This window comes from Telmatherina bonti, assembly GCF_933228915.1.
Source record: "Telmatherina bonti genome assembly, chromosome: 23".
NCBI lineage: Eukaryota > Metazoa > Chordata > Actinopteri > Atheriniformes > Telmatherinidae > Telmatherina > Telmatherina bonti.
Window position 1 is genome coordinate 16923937 of NC_136632.1, and position 16629 is coordinate 16940565.

The 16629-nt window shown below is 37.2% G+C and overlaps 1 protein-coding gene across 1 annotated transcript; it reads right to left on the reverse strand.

Moving 5' to 3' along the window:
• Window positions 1–96: 96 nt before the first annotated feature.
• LOC306773356 (sodium-coupled monocarboxylate transporter 1-like) lies at window positions 97–16209 on the reverse strand (the record flags this gene model as incomplete). Its single annotated transcript, XM_079263145.1, has 27 exons — window positions 97–151; window positions 657–871; window positions 1403–1489; window positions 1609–1676; window positions 1811–1920; window positions 2092–2180; window positions 3424–3474; window positions 4328–4393; window positions 4553–4672; window positions 5791–6017; window positions 8149–8251; window positions 8332–8420; window positions 8531–8631; window positions 9094–9311; window positions 9437–9523; window positions 9636–9703; window positions 9812–9921; window positions 10089–10177; window positions 10908–11037; window positions 11222–11362; window positions 12446–12561; window positions 13649–13687; window positions 13804–13871; window positions 13979–14030; window positions 14135–14200; window positions 15760–15879; window positions 15976–16209. The coding sequence occupies 27 exons, from the start codon at window positions 16207–16209 to the stop codon at window positions 97–99; spliced, it is 2919 nt and encodes a 972-aa protein (XP_079119271.1).
• Window positions 16210–16629: the final 420 nt, after the last annotated feature.

Below are 16629 nucleotides of genomic sequence, written 5' to 3' on the forward strand. Positions count from 1 at the left end.
CTCTTTCCAATCCATCTTTTCCTAACATTGAGTTTTTGCGTAAATATGACAAACCAGCTAGTTTTTGTCATTTCTCTGTATCGCAGAAAGCTGGGTTTATGTTGCCATCTCCTGGTAATGTCGGGTGACATTTCTTTGATCTTCTTTTAACCTGAAAAGGGAAAAATCAGAAGTCAGCCGCTGTTTAAAACCAGTAACTTTTCATACATCTCCTCCGCTGCAACACTTACAAAGTCTTTAATGGATTTCAAGAGGTTGTAGCAAGCAGTGTCTTCCTTCTTTAACATAAGTCTTGGCTCCACCTTCTCCTTCCAGCCTCCTGAAATATCCAGCGGGAGTATGTGATGGCAGTTATGCTGCAATATTGCTTCGTTTCTACAACTAGTGTTGAAATAGATGAAAAGATTATTTCTTTACCTGTCAAGAGGCTGACTGTCATTCCCACAGTCAGAGCAACAACAACTCCAATAAGACAGAAATAAAGGTAAGAGGGAGAGTGCCATTTACCCTCCAGTAGAGGCCTCATGGTGAGAAAAATAAACACATATCACTTTCTGCCAAGTTGGATTTTACAGAATGTTTGAATACATTGAACATACACTTCTGTTAAAAAGACAATTTTTTCAGTCATTCATCACAGAAAGTAACAAACTCACATGTCATCGTCCTGCAAAGGGGTTGTGATAAATGAGCTTTGTTCTGTTGGAACAGCAGTCGAAGTCCAGTTGTGTCCACCAGCAATGGTGAAGTTACAACCCTCAGTGGTCAGTGGCAGTGGTCGGGTCATCTCAGGAGGAGAAGGGGATATCATTTCTCCCAGACCAATGCCCAAGGCCACAGTGAACCCTGACACAAGACCCGATAAACCTCCCTGTGACCAAAACACATGGAGTAAAGTTTTTATCTGTCATTTCTAAGCGTTGATATAAATCATGTGGTCCTTACAAAGTTGTTTAATCCCGTAAATACTACCTCAGATGAACAGCAATTACATTTTATAAAAACAAGTAAAATGCAGAAGTAATGTGATAAAACATCTAACCTTCCTGCTTCTACAGGAGTCAAGAGCGCAAGTAGCAGCCAGCTGCCGCTAATCAAATGTACTCAAGTGTTTTGGTCCTCAACAGGTGTTCATGACCACAGCTCCTTTCTACGATAGGGACGAATGAATTTGCACAACGTCTTGACTTAAAATGTACTTTCTCTTTCACATGACATGAACACAAACACTGTGCTCTCATCTCAGATGTTATATTAAGGAGGTAAGAGTGCTCTTTATATTTGATGATATTTTACATGTAACCTGAGCTTTGACTTTTAGTCATTTTCAAGATTGTGGAGGAATAATTTGATTTACGTGGTTCTCATTTCAACCAGTTTGTCAGCAGCAGGATTGACTTACTTTAGAATTGGCAAATGGACAGAGCATGCCCAGAGAGAAGAGGCCCAACAAAGGACCGCCGGTCACTCCACCAATGATAGTTACTGCCTGTTTTAGAAAATCAACAAAATTTTGTCTCAGAAATAGTTGGAATAGTTTAAAGAAAATGATTCCTCCAATGTTTTCCATACATATGAATTTGAAAACAATATACAGCATTAAACAACCTGCATCATTTGTCCCATTGTTGATGCAAGTCCAGCCATGGCAATGCAGGAAATCCCATAAAATAAACCTGCGACAACACAAAGTCAAAACTGAGATTTCTGTCCGTACCAAGAATTTATCATCAGCTTTGCTTAGTTTTCAGATTGAGAAATCCTCTCATGCATTGTGTATATTTAAAAGAAACCATTACAAGCCACTTACTCAGCCCTTTGGACATGAGGAGCAGATATTTCTCAGATAATTTGGTGTACGGTTTGATCAAGTCCTCGACCGTGACTGCAGCCAGGACATTGATGGAGGAGGAAATTGTGCTGGAGGGGCAGTGAATGAAAAAATATGTTTAATTTATTTTGAAGGTCTGACTCAGCATTTATGAGATTATACATAATTGTTGAAGCAAGGACAAAACATTATATCACAGGTTAAAATTCCTGCTGAATATTTGGACATTGAGTAACACATGAAAGTAGCAGAGTAAAAACCTGAGAGAACCGCTGTATACAGCAGCAAGGAAAAGTCCTGGAACGCCAGGATTGCCTTTCAAGATTTCCATGACCAGATTTGGTATCAGCTGTAAAGAAAAGAAAAAAAAAAAAAAAAAAGTAAATTAACTTCCTTCGCACCAAAGTAGCAATACTGCACCGAGTAGATTAACTGATTGAGACCCGTTTCTCCAGAAAACCAAAACTTTAGACCTCCAGTTTACGGACACTTGACCTAGCAAAGATTTATTGGGGGGAAGGTGGAGGGGGGCTGGTATTACACCTTTTCATTTTTTGAATGAGATGTGTAAATTTACTCGCATCACAAATGCTGGTCAAACCTTGTGACATTTTTCTTATTTACTGCACGTCTTTATCTCTGACCACTTTCAGGCAACATCCTTTTTGGATTCCAGAAACATTTTCACAATTTCTTTGAAAAAAATCCTCAGTTCTCTTACAGGATTAAACTTTTCACATAAATGCAAATACAAAATTGAAGCATTCAAACTCATCTATTGCCACGCATACACCCATATGTGTGTGTTTGCTGCATCTTTTACAAAAGAAAAGGAAAAAGAGAAAACAAACACTACTCAGTGTAGTACCTGATCATTAGAAGAAACCAGACCAGCCATCAATGGGTCACAGTTTTTGTAGACCGAGTAGAGGCATAGTCCAGCAAACACCACGCATACCAGGAAAGAGCAAAGACCTAACAAGTTGATGAAAACAGCTCTGCAAATAAACATAAAATAAATAAACAAATACATAAGTAGATATGAAAATGAAGCATGGTCTCTTTTTCAACTGGCTGGTTTTAGGTTATCAGGATGGAAAACAATAATCTTTTGTTAGGTCTTTAAAACATTTTATGTTTGTATTGCAGCGATTTGTCACTTTGTGTCTGTGAAACACGCTATACAAATAAAGTTTACTTAATTACTGAAATGAGGTCAAATAAATCTCAGAAGAGACGAGTCATAGTAATGAATTCCTTTCTCTAAAAGCACAACTCACAGTCTGGCATGAGTGATGTTCTTGCAGGAGATATATCGCTGAATGGAAGCTGGCGAGGTCCCATACACAGTAGTCCAGACAACCGTACCTCCAACAACTAAGGTCCAAAAAGTGTGTCTCCTCAGAGGGTTTAAGTCAAAGCTGGGAGAAAAAAGATAGAATGATGGAAAGAGTTGGTTTTTTTCCCCCTGAAAATATCCTACTAAATTTGTGTATTAATTCTTTTTAATTATAAATATAAATTTACTCCCAAAAGTTGAGTCTTCCACCTTGTTGTGCATCTGAAATGATGGTGGAGACTCCACCTTGTACGAGCACAGCTTTGACGATAACTGCCAGGAAGCCTGAGAGCATTATTCCAATCTAAAGGATAAAATTAATTATTAATCAGTTTCTTTTTATGTCCTTTTTTCTTTTTTTCAGCACTATGCTCTTTTCATGTTGCTGTGTAACAATAAGTGAAAATAATGTGCATAGATTTGAAGAAATTTGATTAAATGTGTCTGTGTATGCAAAGACACTGCTGTGCTGTAATACAGGAAACCTACCTGGAACACATCAGTCCACACCACCGCCTTCAACCCACCCTGCAACAATAGATGATGAAAAAACCACTGCAAAAGCGTGTCCATTTAAAGCAAATAACAAAACTGAGAGGGTATAAATACAGAAGTGGAAATTATGCTGACATTCAAATCCCACTTGAATATACAGTATAAGTCAGCATTTTGACACATTTTCCCATTAAATCTAAATGGAAAGTGTGTCCAAACTTCTGACTGGTACTTCAACTTTTGACCAGTTAATGTACTAGATAGTATTTAAATACTGCATATTAATTACAGCAGCTCAGTGTGTGTGTGTGTGTGTGTGTGTGTGTGTGTTTTTTAACATATTTATCTACTTACCAATGTACAGTAAAAAGTACAAACGCAGGCTGTTGAAGTAATTCCAACCCATATGTTGATACCTACAACTGCCCAGAGAGGAAGAGAGACTAAACTGAGCGATGAAAACTGTAGATGTGAGTCAATGCTGCAGTTTAGTATTATAGAAATACCTTGGTTTAAAGCTAAAGCAGGGCCATAAATACAGACTCCAGTAAAGAGGGTCTGTGACAGAGAAAGTCATGGGTAATAATCAACAGAACGAGGATTTGGTAGATTTTAACTAGACGTGGAAATGTAGCCTCATGATGACACTGGCTGTCACTCACCGTCTGAAAGATGAAGATCACAGTTCCCAGCAGACGGGTTGCTCTATTAAAACGCAGCTCCAGGTACTTTGGAAAAGGTAAAAAAAAAAAAAAAAAACATTAATGGTAATGTAAACTTTGCTTTTGTTATTGTACAACATCCCTTCACATCATAACATGCAAAGTATGAAAACTTATCAAGTTTCCTCTTTGTGAGATTGAACCTGGAAACAGAAACGTACTTACTTCATAGGTGCTGGTGATGCCCAGCCTGTAGAAGACGGGGAGAAAGGTCTCAGATGTGATCACGATTGCAAGAACATAGGCGATGCCGATGAGTCCATAAATAGCTCCAAAGCTGTACACCTAAAGAAAAGGCGTTTTTTGGTTTGTCACAGACTTTTTGTGAAATTCCTCAAAAAGAACAATGTCACAAAAGACATTTCATAACTTTTTTTTCCTGTGGACAAAATTTATTTTAAAAGAGAATGAGACTTTTTTGAAGTCTAATAGAGACCGACAGTTTTATCACATCAAGGGCGGCTTATCATTTCAGACCCAATGGCCATGTCCATGTCTCAGATATTAATGACATTAATGAGTCAATAAATAAAAATATATTAGCGTTATTTAAGCACAAATCATGCTTCAAGGATTTGTATATTTAAAAGTTATTTACAGTATGTTAAGCTACATATCTTTATGATTTCATACAACCATGTAATAACTAAATGTGAGACCCAAACAACAAACACATCTACAGTTGTCGTTTATTAAGTGAAGCTGGATTCAAAACATTCAGCAAGGGGAAACAATTACTGTTAAAGGAAAGACTGAAGTAAATAAATCAATGGGAATGTCAAAAATCAGAAGCAAACAATGCTGTCAAAGATGAGGCAATGGTTAAAAAAACATAACAAAAACAAACTGGTTACAATACAAATATTAAAGGGTATATTAAATGTTATAATACAAATACGTGAGTAAAAGCCTGGAAAGCTAGTCACAAAGTAACAGAGCCTGGGAACATAAAGCAAACATGGACTGATTCACAGGACCAGTATGTAGGACCAGTACAAAAGTCCGCAAGGTGAAAAAAAAAAAATCAAATGAAACAAAAGTGGGGGCAAAGGGAAAGTTGAATAAATTATGAGACAACTGAGAACTGCAATAAAAAAAAATCAGAATGTGTATCTCGCTTTAAACTGGAGCTGCAACAGGACTGTTTATTCATCTATCTTTAATGTTTGCTGTGTAAAAACCAGAAAACAATCTAGTATCTATAAGTATTATTCCCATTTTTCCAAATCTCTCTAAAAACAACATATCCTTAACCAGATCTAGTGATAAGCAACTGTTGAGCATTTCAAGTGCAGCATACTGAGCTGCCTCTCTATGTCTAAAGAAAAGAAAAGAAAATAGCAGGGAATAACATCAACTCACACATCCAGAGATGGGTGAAAGCTTCAGTCCTGTTACCTTACCTCAGCTGGGTTAGACAACACTGTGACGGATGACATGATGCTGACGGTCAGGGACATAGACACAGGCAGGGCGGTTAGTTTGCGGCCGGCAATCAAATAGTTGCTGGAACTTTTCTGCCTTCTGTCCACCCATGCATAATAGACCCCAATGCCTGCAGAGACCACCAGCATCAGGACAAACACTGCATAGTCAGCGATGCCAAGGGGGTGAGCTCCCTGTGTGTTCCCTGACATTTTTCAAGAAGTTACTGCAACACTGAAAGCAGCACTCCTGGTTTTTCAACGTGTTTAACTGGGCGGTCCCCTACATCATCAAAATTACAGTATTTGTATATGTGTGTTCTTAGCATTTCAGACGGATACAGTACGTCATGTATAGATCTGGACACATTCACACAGACAAACACACACACACACACACGTATAACTTAGATAATAATTATCCAGATTTTAACTTTGTTTTAACACTTTTTTATCTCATGAAAAGCGGACAGGAAAAGAACAGTTTGTACTAAATGCAGTTTTATGGGTTTTTGAAGGTAATTTAAGCAAACACAATTGCAGACCAGGAGGGCAAATTGCTTAAAGTACAACCTACAGGTTTTCTATTTACAAGGTTGCCTGACTCAGATGGAAAGTGGGTCATATTTTCTAAGACGTCTTTCTTTTCTCTCAATTTAGCCTCCTTCTCCCTCTCTCCTTCTAAAGTGGACCTTTGATTTACAGTCATTTTATTATTTATCTTGGGTACCTCTAAATTAGCTTTATCCCCACCATGAATCCAAATATTTTGTAAATATTTCAGAATGAAGCACAGCTTCCTCCTGGGGGGGGGGGCAGTACTGAACAAGATGGTTTCTATCAAGTATTTTCTGGTTGATAGAATTTCCATGGACTTGATAAAGGATGATGGATGTGTTTCTACTCATTGTAAAATGCTGTTTTTTGTTACTTATCCCTTGCATTGTGTAATATCACCGATCTTTCAGGTTATTTATACTCTCCTAATGATTGGTGCAAGAAGTGAGGTAAAATTTTAAGCAAAACAAAAATATCGTTCTGCAAATATCTGAAGACGTAATGATGCTTACACACTTCCCCATTGTTGCCTAAGGCTAAATTGCTTATAGCTTTTCTTTGCAAACAACATTTGAAGTGTGTGTAAACTATAGTTGCTTTTGTTTTGCACTGTGCTTTTGAGCAGTTGTTGATATATCAGCACAAAGTATGTTATCCCCTTTCCACACATCTACCCATGATGTTAGTAATAAAATCTTATAATAGGCATAAAGTCAGAACAGTTTACTTACTTTTTTTGGTTCAGATCCTCTAATGAATCAGTCTAAACTTTAGGTTTCAGTCTCCCTGCAAAGTCATCATTGTACTCGGCAGATGTGAAACATGTTTAGGACTGTCTTGTTGGCATGGAAATATAAATTCACAAGATAACTGGATCTTTAGGGAAACTAAATAGGTTAAACTTGTCAGTCCAACTAAACATCTTCATGGATACATCTTTGAAACAAAAGCAGACTGTTGTCCTCTGAGAGGTAATAGTGGGTCACCAGTTCTTTTAAGTGCAAAAGGTTTCAGTTTAAATGGTTGTGGTGGAAAACATGCCCACTCTGGCTGGGATGCACAGCCCGGAAAGTGAAACCGTACAAGGAAATGCACGAAATGTAACATGATAGAATAGGTTGCTGTAAAAATCCCCATAAATTATTCCAGATTACTGGATTAGTTGTGTTCTTTTTGAATGAAAATCCTAAAAAAAAACAACTTGTACATCTTTATTTCTTTGACCTGTGGGTGACGTCGTAGAAGGGGATTGTGGATTTTAAACTTGACAGATAAACCAGAAAACATGGAAAAACATGCATAAGCTGACATGTTTTTCATTGTGATAATCTTATGGTCATATTATGTACATTTCATCAAAGAATAACTCAAGTTTCATTGCACAAAATATTTGTTTTCCCAGTAAACGCTCCTCACAAGATAAACCCCTTCAGCAGTTTCTGTACTGATGACTGAGCCTTGAGAATCTCTTCATTTGTACTTTACTGACTTTTTTTTTCTTTCTCTTTGCATAAATTATGATTCCTCTTTGCATTCTTTATGCACGCTGCTGTGAAGTCAAGCTCAACAACTCTACATTTCCAAAAGATTGAGTGCAATTAGCCTGACAAACACAAAAAGTAAGAAAAATTCAAGGTGAATTTAGCTTTGTGGGTTTTTCTTGTTTTGTTTTTGACACTCACAGCATTGTTTCAGTTCTTTTATCAACTTGCGAAAAATCATTTTCTTCGCCCATTATTACATAATCTGCTGTATGATATACATTTCATGGAGCGCAACTGCTTTTTGTCAAGTCCAGCTCGACATCATCGAAAGCAGGATTAGTGTTGCCGAATTTCTTCTCTCTGTTCTTCAGATCAAGCTTCCCACTGCGCCTCTTGACCTAAACAGGGAAGTTCACAAAACAGACTTAAAAGTTATTCTTTGTCATGTTTGTTCTTTGTTCACCAAAGCAGTACTTACTCTGCCTTTGAAGCACTTTATCAAGTAATAAAGAGTTGTATCTTCTTTATTTATTGTCAGCCTGGGCTCCACTTTCAGCTTACAGCCTCCTTGAATTTGCATTAAAACACAAAACAACGCAGAAACATAAAGCTCATTAGAAAACAGCACGACAGTGTTATTTGAGATTCCAAATGTTTATTAAGAAAGTGTTACTTGCCTGATATTGCACTGACTATCAGCCCCACGCCAATAGCTATAATGGTTCCAACTGGACTGAAGTAAAGGTAGGACAAGGAGTACCAGTCTGCAAATAAAGGCCTGGTGGGGGGAGACATGGGTACATTAAGACAAGGAATGAAAACTGCAAGTACAGAACAAACTATTCAGACTGTTAAAATGTTTCTTATCAGTGTTCTGGTAAAAACTCAATGCACAACAGGTTTTTTGAGGATGCATTTTGAAAGAATATGTTTAACTCTTTATCACAGATATCTTAATTTGCATTCTACTTCTGCAGAATTTCCATGAATTACTTTGTATGAACAGAGGTGTATAATCCAGCTGCTGCAAAGTAGGTGAGCTTTTTAGTGAAAACACCTGCTCTCGATACACAAGTAGGTCCAAAATCAACGTCTGACTTTTAATTTACTTTTACTTCTACTTTATACACCTCTGATTATTAACATTAGTGTCCTTAAACCAAAGCTGCTCAAACGTTAACGTCAAATCAATAATCACTAATAATTATTACTAATTACTAATAACCATAATTATTGTGACACTGACTTGGCATCAATGTGAACTGGAGTTGCAGTGGTGGAGCTTTGTTGTGTTGGGAGAGCGGTGAAGGTCCAGTTGATGCTGCTTGAGGTGAAGTTACAGCCGTTAGTGGCCAACGGGAGAGGCCGGCTCATCGTATGCGGGGGAGGGTATATCTGGGCCCCGATTCCCAACCACAGAGACACAACCAGCCCTGACACAAGACCTGACAAAGCTCCCTACAAGACAATTTAGATGCTAAAACGATTCAGCAGGAGAGAGAGCAGGCTGATGTCCTTTAAAATCTTGGCATTGGTCGCTGCGACTGACACTAAAACCTACAATTAACGGAGGATAGACTTACTTTGGAGTTGGCAAACGGACAGAGGATGCCCAGTGTGAACAAGCCGAGCAGCGGACCACCAATGACCCCAAAAATACTGATGGTTGCCTTTATGTGAGGAAATACATGTGAATTGCAAACCAAGTCTCACATAAAATTATAAAGCTACAAAAAATATATATAATTAACCATGATTTAATGTGTTCCAGATCCATTCTACCTGCAGGATGCCCCCCATCAGGGAGGCCAGTCCAGCCATCCCAATGCACAAAACTCCATAGAAAAGACCTGCAAACAACATTCATTGGAAAGACTTTAAGAGATTTTGTTACCTTGCAGGTGAGCTTTTGACAAATTATTTAGTTAATACACTGTAGATGCAGGTTATTCACTCACTCATCCCTTTTGAAATCCACGACAGATGTTTCTCAGACATGCTGGTGTACGGTTTAATGATGTCCTCTACTGTCACCGCAGCCAGTGCATTGATACTGGACGACACTGTGCTGAGGGTTTCAATTGCCCCAAAGCAGTTTAGTCAAAGAACTAATATACAACCATCCTGCTCATGCAAATAGCAATAACACAAACTGCTAAAGTAAAAGGGAATGCAGTTATCATGTTAAACATTGTGGGTTTGTTGAAAATAAATAGCATTTATCTTAAATAGTACCTTAGGGATCCACTATATGCTGCTGCGACAAATAATCCAGGAAGGCCAGGGTAGTCCGCCAAGATGTCCATCACCAAATATGGCATCAGCTGCAGAGGAAGAGTCAAAGTGAGTTTACATACAGTTGTGCTCACATTTATTCACACTCTTTCATTGAAGAAGGAAAAAAGAGCTGCCTGTAAAATAAGCTGAATTTGACTAAAGCAATTATAAATAAAAAAAATTTTGAAAATCATTTAATTATTTTCTAATTCTGGTTCAATAGAAATGTTTCTTTTTAAAGGCAAACAAATAAGATAATTTATTACCTATTACATCACTCATAAATGAATATTTTGCTGAACATTCCTTTAATGTTTCCGCTACAGTCAGGTGTTTTCTGTTCCTCTCAGTCAGACTTCTGCAACTGTTGACAGGTATTTTGTCCCACTGTTCAACAGAAAAGTGCTCTAATTTGTCCAGGACCAATTTGTTTTTTCTTTCTTTCTTCAACTCAATTAAATGAAAAAACAGTGTCTTATATGATATATATATATTATATTATATATTATATTTTTGTTCTATATATTTATATTTTTGCACATTTTTAGTTATTGTTCCTTTTTTAAGTCTCCAGTTATTTGAGGGACTGTTGTAAATTCAGATTTTTCTTCAATGAAAGGGGATGAATACATATGAGCACAACTGTAAATAATAAGCCGGCTCCTTCAATGGTTCTTGACATGCAGACATGATCACTAAAGTTGATGCTGATGTTTTGAAAGTCACAAGATGAAACCTGAAATTCTAATGTAGAAAAAAGTCCCAGCAGATTTGTACCTGATCAGGAGCAGAAATGAGTCCTGTGGACCATGGATCACAGCTCTTATAGACTGAGTAGAGGCACATTCCTGCAAACACTGAGGACAGCAAGATGGACCACAGGCCTAACAGGTTGATGTACAAGGAGCTAGAAATAATAAAGGACACATAGTAAAGGATGGTAAACATACATGAAAACCTAGACAAATGGTCATCTTAGTCTCTTATGACAGTATATTTTGATGTGAAGTTGATCACTTTATTGTCTGTATGTGTGTCTTTTCTTTAAGAACGAGTTGCGTCACCTAAATAACCCTGTTTTGTGAACTTACAGTCTGGCATGAGTCATAGTCTTGCAGGAGATGTATCTCTGAACCTGGGCTTGGTTGATCCCATAGACACTTGTCCAAATAAATGTCCCTCCAATAGTTAAAGTCCAAAATGTGTTTCTCCTCAGAGGGTTTGCATCAAAACTGGTGAAAACAAAGAAGATTAGTTTGTATATTTGAGGATTTTGAGCATTGTTTGGGGCATTTTCAAAAGTGAGGTTAGTTCATGGCTAATCACAAATGTGTCATTATTTTAAGTACCAACTTAATAACAACTTAATACTAACTTAATACTAACTTTATGGCATATTCTAAAAAAGATTTATATTTTGCTGTTATCCACAAAGGTGTTGTGGGTTGTTTGCTACAGAGGCGGCATTCTTCCCTTTAGCCCAGCCTGCCAACAAGGAAATGTACATCAGTTATATTAGTACAAAAAGTCTGTGCATGTTCCACATTTCTATGGGGTTTTTTCATTAGTCTTTCATTTTTTTAAAAATCTTTTTTGATGAATAAATTAATAAAAATCTGTGTTACATTTTTTACATGCAATATTTTATCTCTATAGATATGTGCAGACACACTTAACTTAAACTATTCTAAAGAAATATGTATAAAACATTATACTGTCATATTTATGCAATATAATTATTTTTTAGAAATTGACTGGTATCATTTTCTTGTCCTGTTTATCACTGAGGTAAACTTAGTACTTTTTTTTCATGTATGTTTGAAATCTTATACCATTTTGTTTATTGTTCAGTGGCACAATGCAATGGTTAATGCAATGGTTAAATGACAATCAGATCTTCATGGGGATGTTTGAACTTTGAAGATCCAGGAGTTAACATGTGAATTATTGACATTCCTGCCCATTGTGTTTGTGGGTCTTTGGGTCAAAGTGTAAATACTGTATAGTGGACCACTTCTGACAGTAGTTAAGTGAAAAGTAACCAAATTTATCATATAAATGTTTAAGGCTCTTATCAGCCACTAACAATGGTCTATAAATTGGGTCAAGGACTAACATGGTATCGGCAACTCTGAACTTTGTCAATTAGATTTTTGTTTTCATGCTTTTCAATTTCACCTTATTTGGTTAGACATTAAAAACTATCTGGTTGGGTTTCAGTACAAACATCTTGTTATGGTAAGCATGGCACGCCTTAATCTTCTATAAAGCTCTTTTATAAAATCATTCAATTTCGTATTTTCTGACATACTCACTCCCAAAAATTTAGTCTTCCTCCATGTTGAGAGTCTGAGATTATGTTGATGACTCCACCTTGTAAGACCACAGACCGGATGATCACAGCTATGAAACCTGCAAGCATGACACCAAGCTGGTGGGGAAAGTTATTTATTATTGACTGCTTATCAAAACTGCTTGGATTTTCTGAGACGTAAGAGCTCATGTGAGCCTTGGGAGGCTGGCTCTAAAGGTCCTGGTGGTTTCGGGAGCTTCCAGACAAGCAGTATGACACATTTGGACGATAGTAGCTCTAGCTGTCTTTCGGAGTGAAAGCTTCAAGAGCTACTGTAACACTCTGCAAAGTAATCTGGTGGCCCCATGTCCCAAAGCTAGACAGTTTCAGAGCCACTAACCCAGCTTGTCCGACCAGACATGATTATTACAGTTATGAAGCCTGAAAGCATGACATCAAGCTGAAAGGGAAAATTAGTAATTATTTATACTTGATCTGATTCATGCCCCAGTTTAAATCTTGCTTCAAACAATCAAAACGATACCATGTTAAGCATTGTGATTCCTGGATTTGTTTAAAGACACAGTGACATCTATCATATGCATTTCTGCAGCGTCCCGAGGCTGGGAAATCACACTATACAACTTTTTCAGCAGAGTTTCACTTCACACACGAGAAAATGGATGTAAACACACTGCCTGTTTTAAATGCGCACTGTTGCAGTTTAAGTAAAAAAAAAAAAAAAAAGGAAAGAAGATTAAAAGAGAGAAAGAGACTAAATGAGAGTCAGTGTAAGATCGTCTTTTGCGGGCCGGAGAGAGACAACAGGTCGGGCAGGGATGGGAGATGGATGCTGAATGAGTCGTAGATAGGGGGCGCGTGACGCAGAAAATGACAAAAGTTCTGCAGTGTCGTTAAAAAGGGGAGATCAGCAAGTCCTGATCTAATAATTTATTGTAACATAGGCTATAATATTATTTATAGCAGAGACTTTGACTAGAAGTAGTAAAATAATCTGAGGCATATCAATGAGGTTTTCTTTCTATTTCTGTACCTGCAGATGTTTGTTGTAGAACCTGCACAAAAAAAACTAAACATACCACATTGATGCAACCTTTAAAAGTACATCTTTGCTTGTCCCACGACTGTAAGTCACAATATCTGCTGTGAAAATGGCTTAACTGCACCAACCACACATTATGGCATTTTCCATATTGAGGCTTACTTGGATTACATCTGTCCACACCACTGCCTTCAGACCACCCTGCAATAAAGTAAACCACATGAGATGTGTGTACTGGGTTAAAGCGCACAAAGTGGTATCACTTTTTTTTTAAATTTTTTTTTTAACTTTGTTCACTTGCTAATTTTGTTACCTACCATTGTGCAGTAAAAGGTACAAACCACACCAGTTGAAATGACCGCGCCCCACAGATCCATGCCAGTCACTGGGGGAAATATTACAAATCATGGTTTAGTCAACAGGGCAAAACCAAGTTGCTTAAAATATCTTTATGTGGGAATGTATGACCATTGTGGATTGAAACCAGCATACCTTGGTTTAAAGCAAGAGCTGGAGCATAAATGACAATTCCTGTGTAGAGGATCTATGACAAAAGATAAGAAAAAAAACATCAGCAGGTGACAAGTTTTGTGGTTTTACTCAGAGGTCAAAGTGCTGTTATTATTTGATGACTGGCCTCTTACTCACCGTCTGAACAATGAAGAGCACCGTTCCCAGCAGACGGGTTGCTCTGTTGAAACGCAGCTCCAGATACTTGGTAGAAACAGACCAACATGAACAGACAATGTGACAGAATCAGAAAGATAAGAATTTCATCAGCCATTTTGCAATTCAAAATTAAAAAAAAAAAAAAAAGTCAAGTGAATTTGTAAAATTATAACAAGCAGCTGCAAAGAATGTTTTGAGCAGACTCAAATAAGAGCTTTGTTGTGAACCTAAATTAAGATGGTAACTCAAAGTAGGATCTCAAATTCAACTCAGTTATATATTTAGGTCAGCTTACATCTATAAGTCAAAACAACTCATGTTGTTCAAGTTTGTGCTGCTTCTCAATGAAATACTCAATGAAATACCTTGAAATTAGACATTTTAACCTAAAATCGTCCTTCTGGTATGTACCAAGACCTCCATTCTGTTGTTACATTTTTAAATTGTTTTATGCTGAAAATGAAAGAAAACAAAGTGACAAAAAACAGTCACTTGTCTAATAAAGGGTTAATATTCTGTTGTGGTTTACACTCTTATGTAGGTTGACATGATACTTTCTATTTACTTTGTAATGAACTCAGTCTGAACATCTATGAACACTTTTCATGTCTTTTTACATTCAATTGCAAACCAAACAGAACAACTGATATTTTAAAATGTACGAAGTTGTGGAAAAGTTTGTACAGTTTGTTCAGGTGTCATTTTATTATGTCACCATTGTGTTATCCATCCATCCATCCATCCATCCATCCATCCACCTTATATACTTACTTACTCAACTTCAGGGTCTCAGTAATTGTGACCACATTAATTGGGCATTAATTGTTTAATGACTGTAGCTGATGACTTCAGGTAAGTTAGCTAGTGAACATGTTCAAAGCTAGAGATGATATCTAAAGTTATTAGCTAAAGATAGTATCAGGTAATATCTGGGATATTTTATCATGTCTGGAAAGACACCAGTCAGTTACCAGTATGTGGTTACAATTGTGACATCATTGTCAAACTAGCATGTAAACTTATTTCTCACATTCATATACAGAAAGTCTTTCTGATCTTTACTGTTTTTATTCATTTTTTTCTAGTTGCAAAATCTTGATGACCAGCTGTTGACCTCAAATAGGAACCCCACTTTGAGTCTCTGTTTCTTAGGCAGCCAATCACAAGATATCTCTGATAATTTTAGCAAAAAATTTTTTATACTCATTGATTATCTCACTTCTTACTCTAATTTTAACTGCTTTTACTCCTTATTTTATGACTCAGGAGATTCATAGCCCACTCTATAACATCCACTTTTTTCTTTTTTTTTCTTTCGATCTTTTTTCTCATATTTTTAGCTGATTTCATATCAGGCAGATCATTCCAAGCTCTTTTGTGTTTGAGTTACATTTTTGCCAACACTATTATCAGTCTATTATTTGTACAGTAAGAAAACAGCAGTCAAATACTGGAACTCGGTATCTCTGACCGTAAACTGTTTTTTTTTTTTTTTTTACACAAACTAAGTTAAATGGAGTTGCAAAACTTTTGAAATTTACACACCATACACACTCACAGACACATACTAACACAAAGCATCTTAAAAACCAAACCATACTGACCTCATAAGTACTGGTGATGGCTAGCTTGTAGAACACAGGGAGAAAGACCTCAGAGGTGATCAGCATTGTTATTGTATACGAGAGAGCATAAAATCCAATGTTGGCTCCATAACGGTATACCTACACAGCAATAATGAATTACTGATGCAATGTTTGTGTTCAGTGAATGGGATATTTAGGATTTAGCATTTTTTGTGTCTGGTCAGTCTTTCTTACCTCAGCAGGGTTAGAGAGCACAGTGATGGCTGACATGAAGCTGGCACTCAGGGACAGTGAGACCGGGAGTGCTGTCAGCCTGCGGCCCCCCATTAAAAAGTCCCTAGAGCTTGTCTGGTTCCTGTCAGTCCAGGCGTAGTAGACCCCAACGGCAGCAGACACCACTAACATGAGAGCAAAAACCACATAATCTGCTATGGCAAAGGTGCCAACGACCGGCGAGTGCCCTGACATTTTAGTGGAAAACTTCAAATAAAATCAGACTATTTGAAAAAAACAACTCAAACTGTCCACTGTAACTAAATGGAAGTCCTGGCACATCACCTGCTCACTCAACACTGAGCTGAGAGGAGGACCACAGACCGAAACCTTTTAAGTGTGTGTGTGTGTTCTTATGTGAGGGAGAGAAAGAAGGAGAGGGAAGAGATCCAGAAAAGGTACATGTGTAACCAAATGGGCAGAAAATATTTGGGATATCAGCTGCTTTTTTTTTTTAACAATAATAATCTAAATAGTTTTACAAATCATGCCTTTATTTAAAGAGGTTGGAATAAATATTTAAAAGAAGCCTGTTTGTAACATAAATCTTATTAAGGTACTTTTGTATTTACTTTCTAGTAACAGTGCTGCATCAAGCTCTTAAGCTTTATGCTT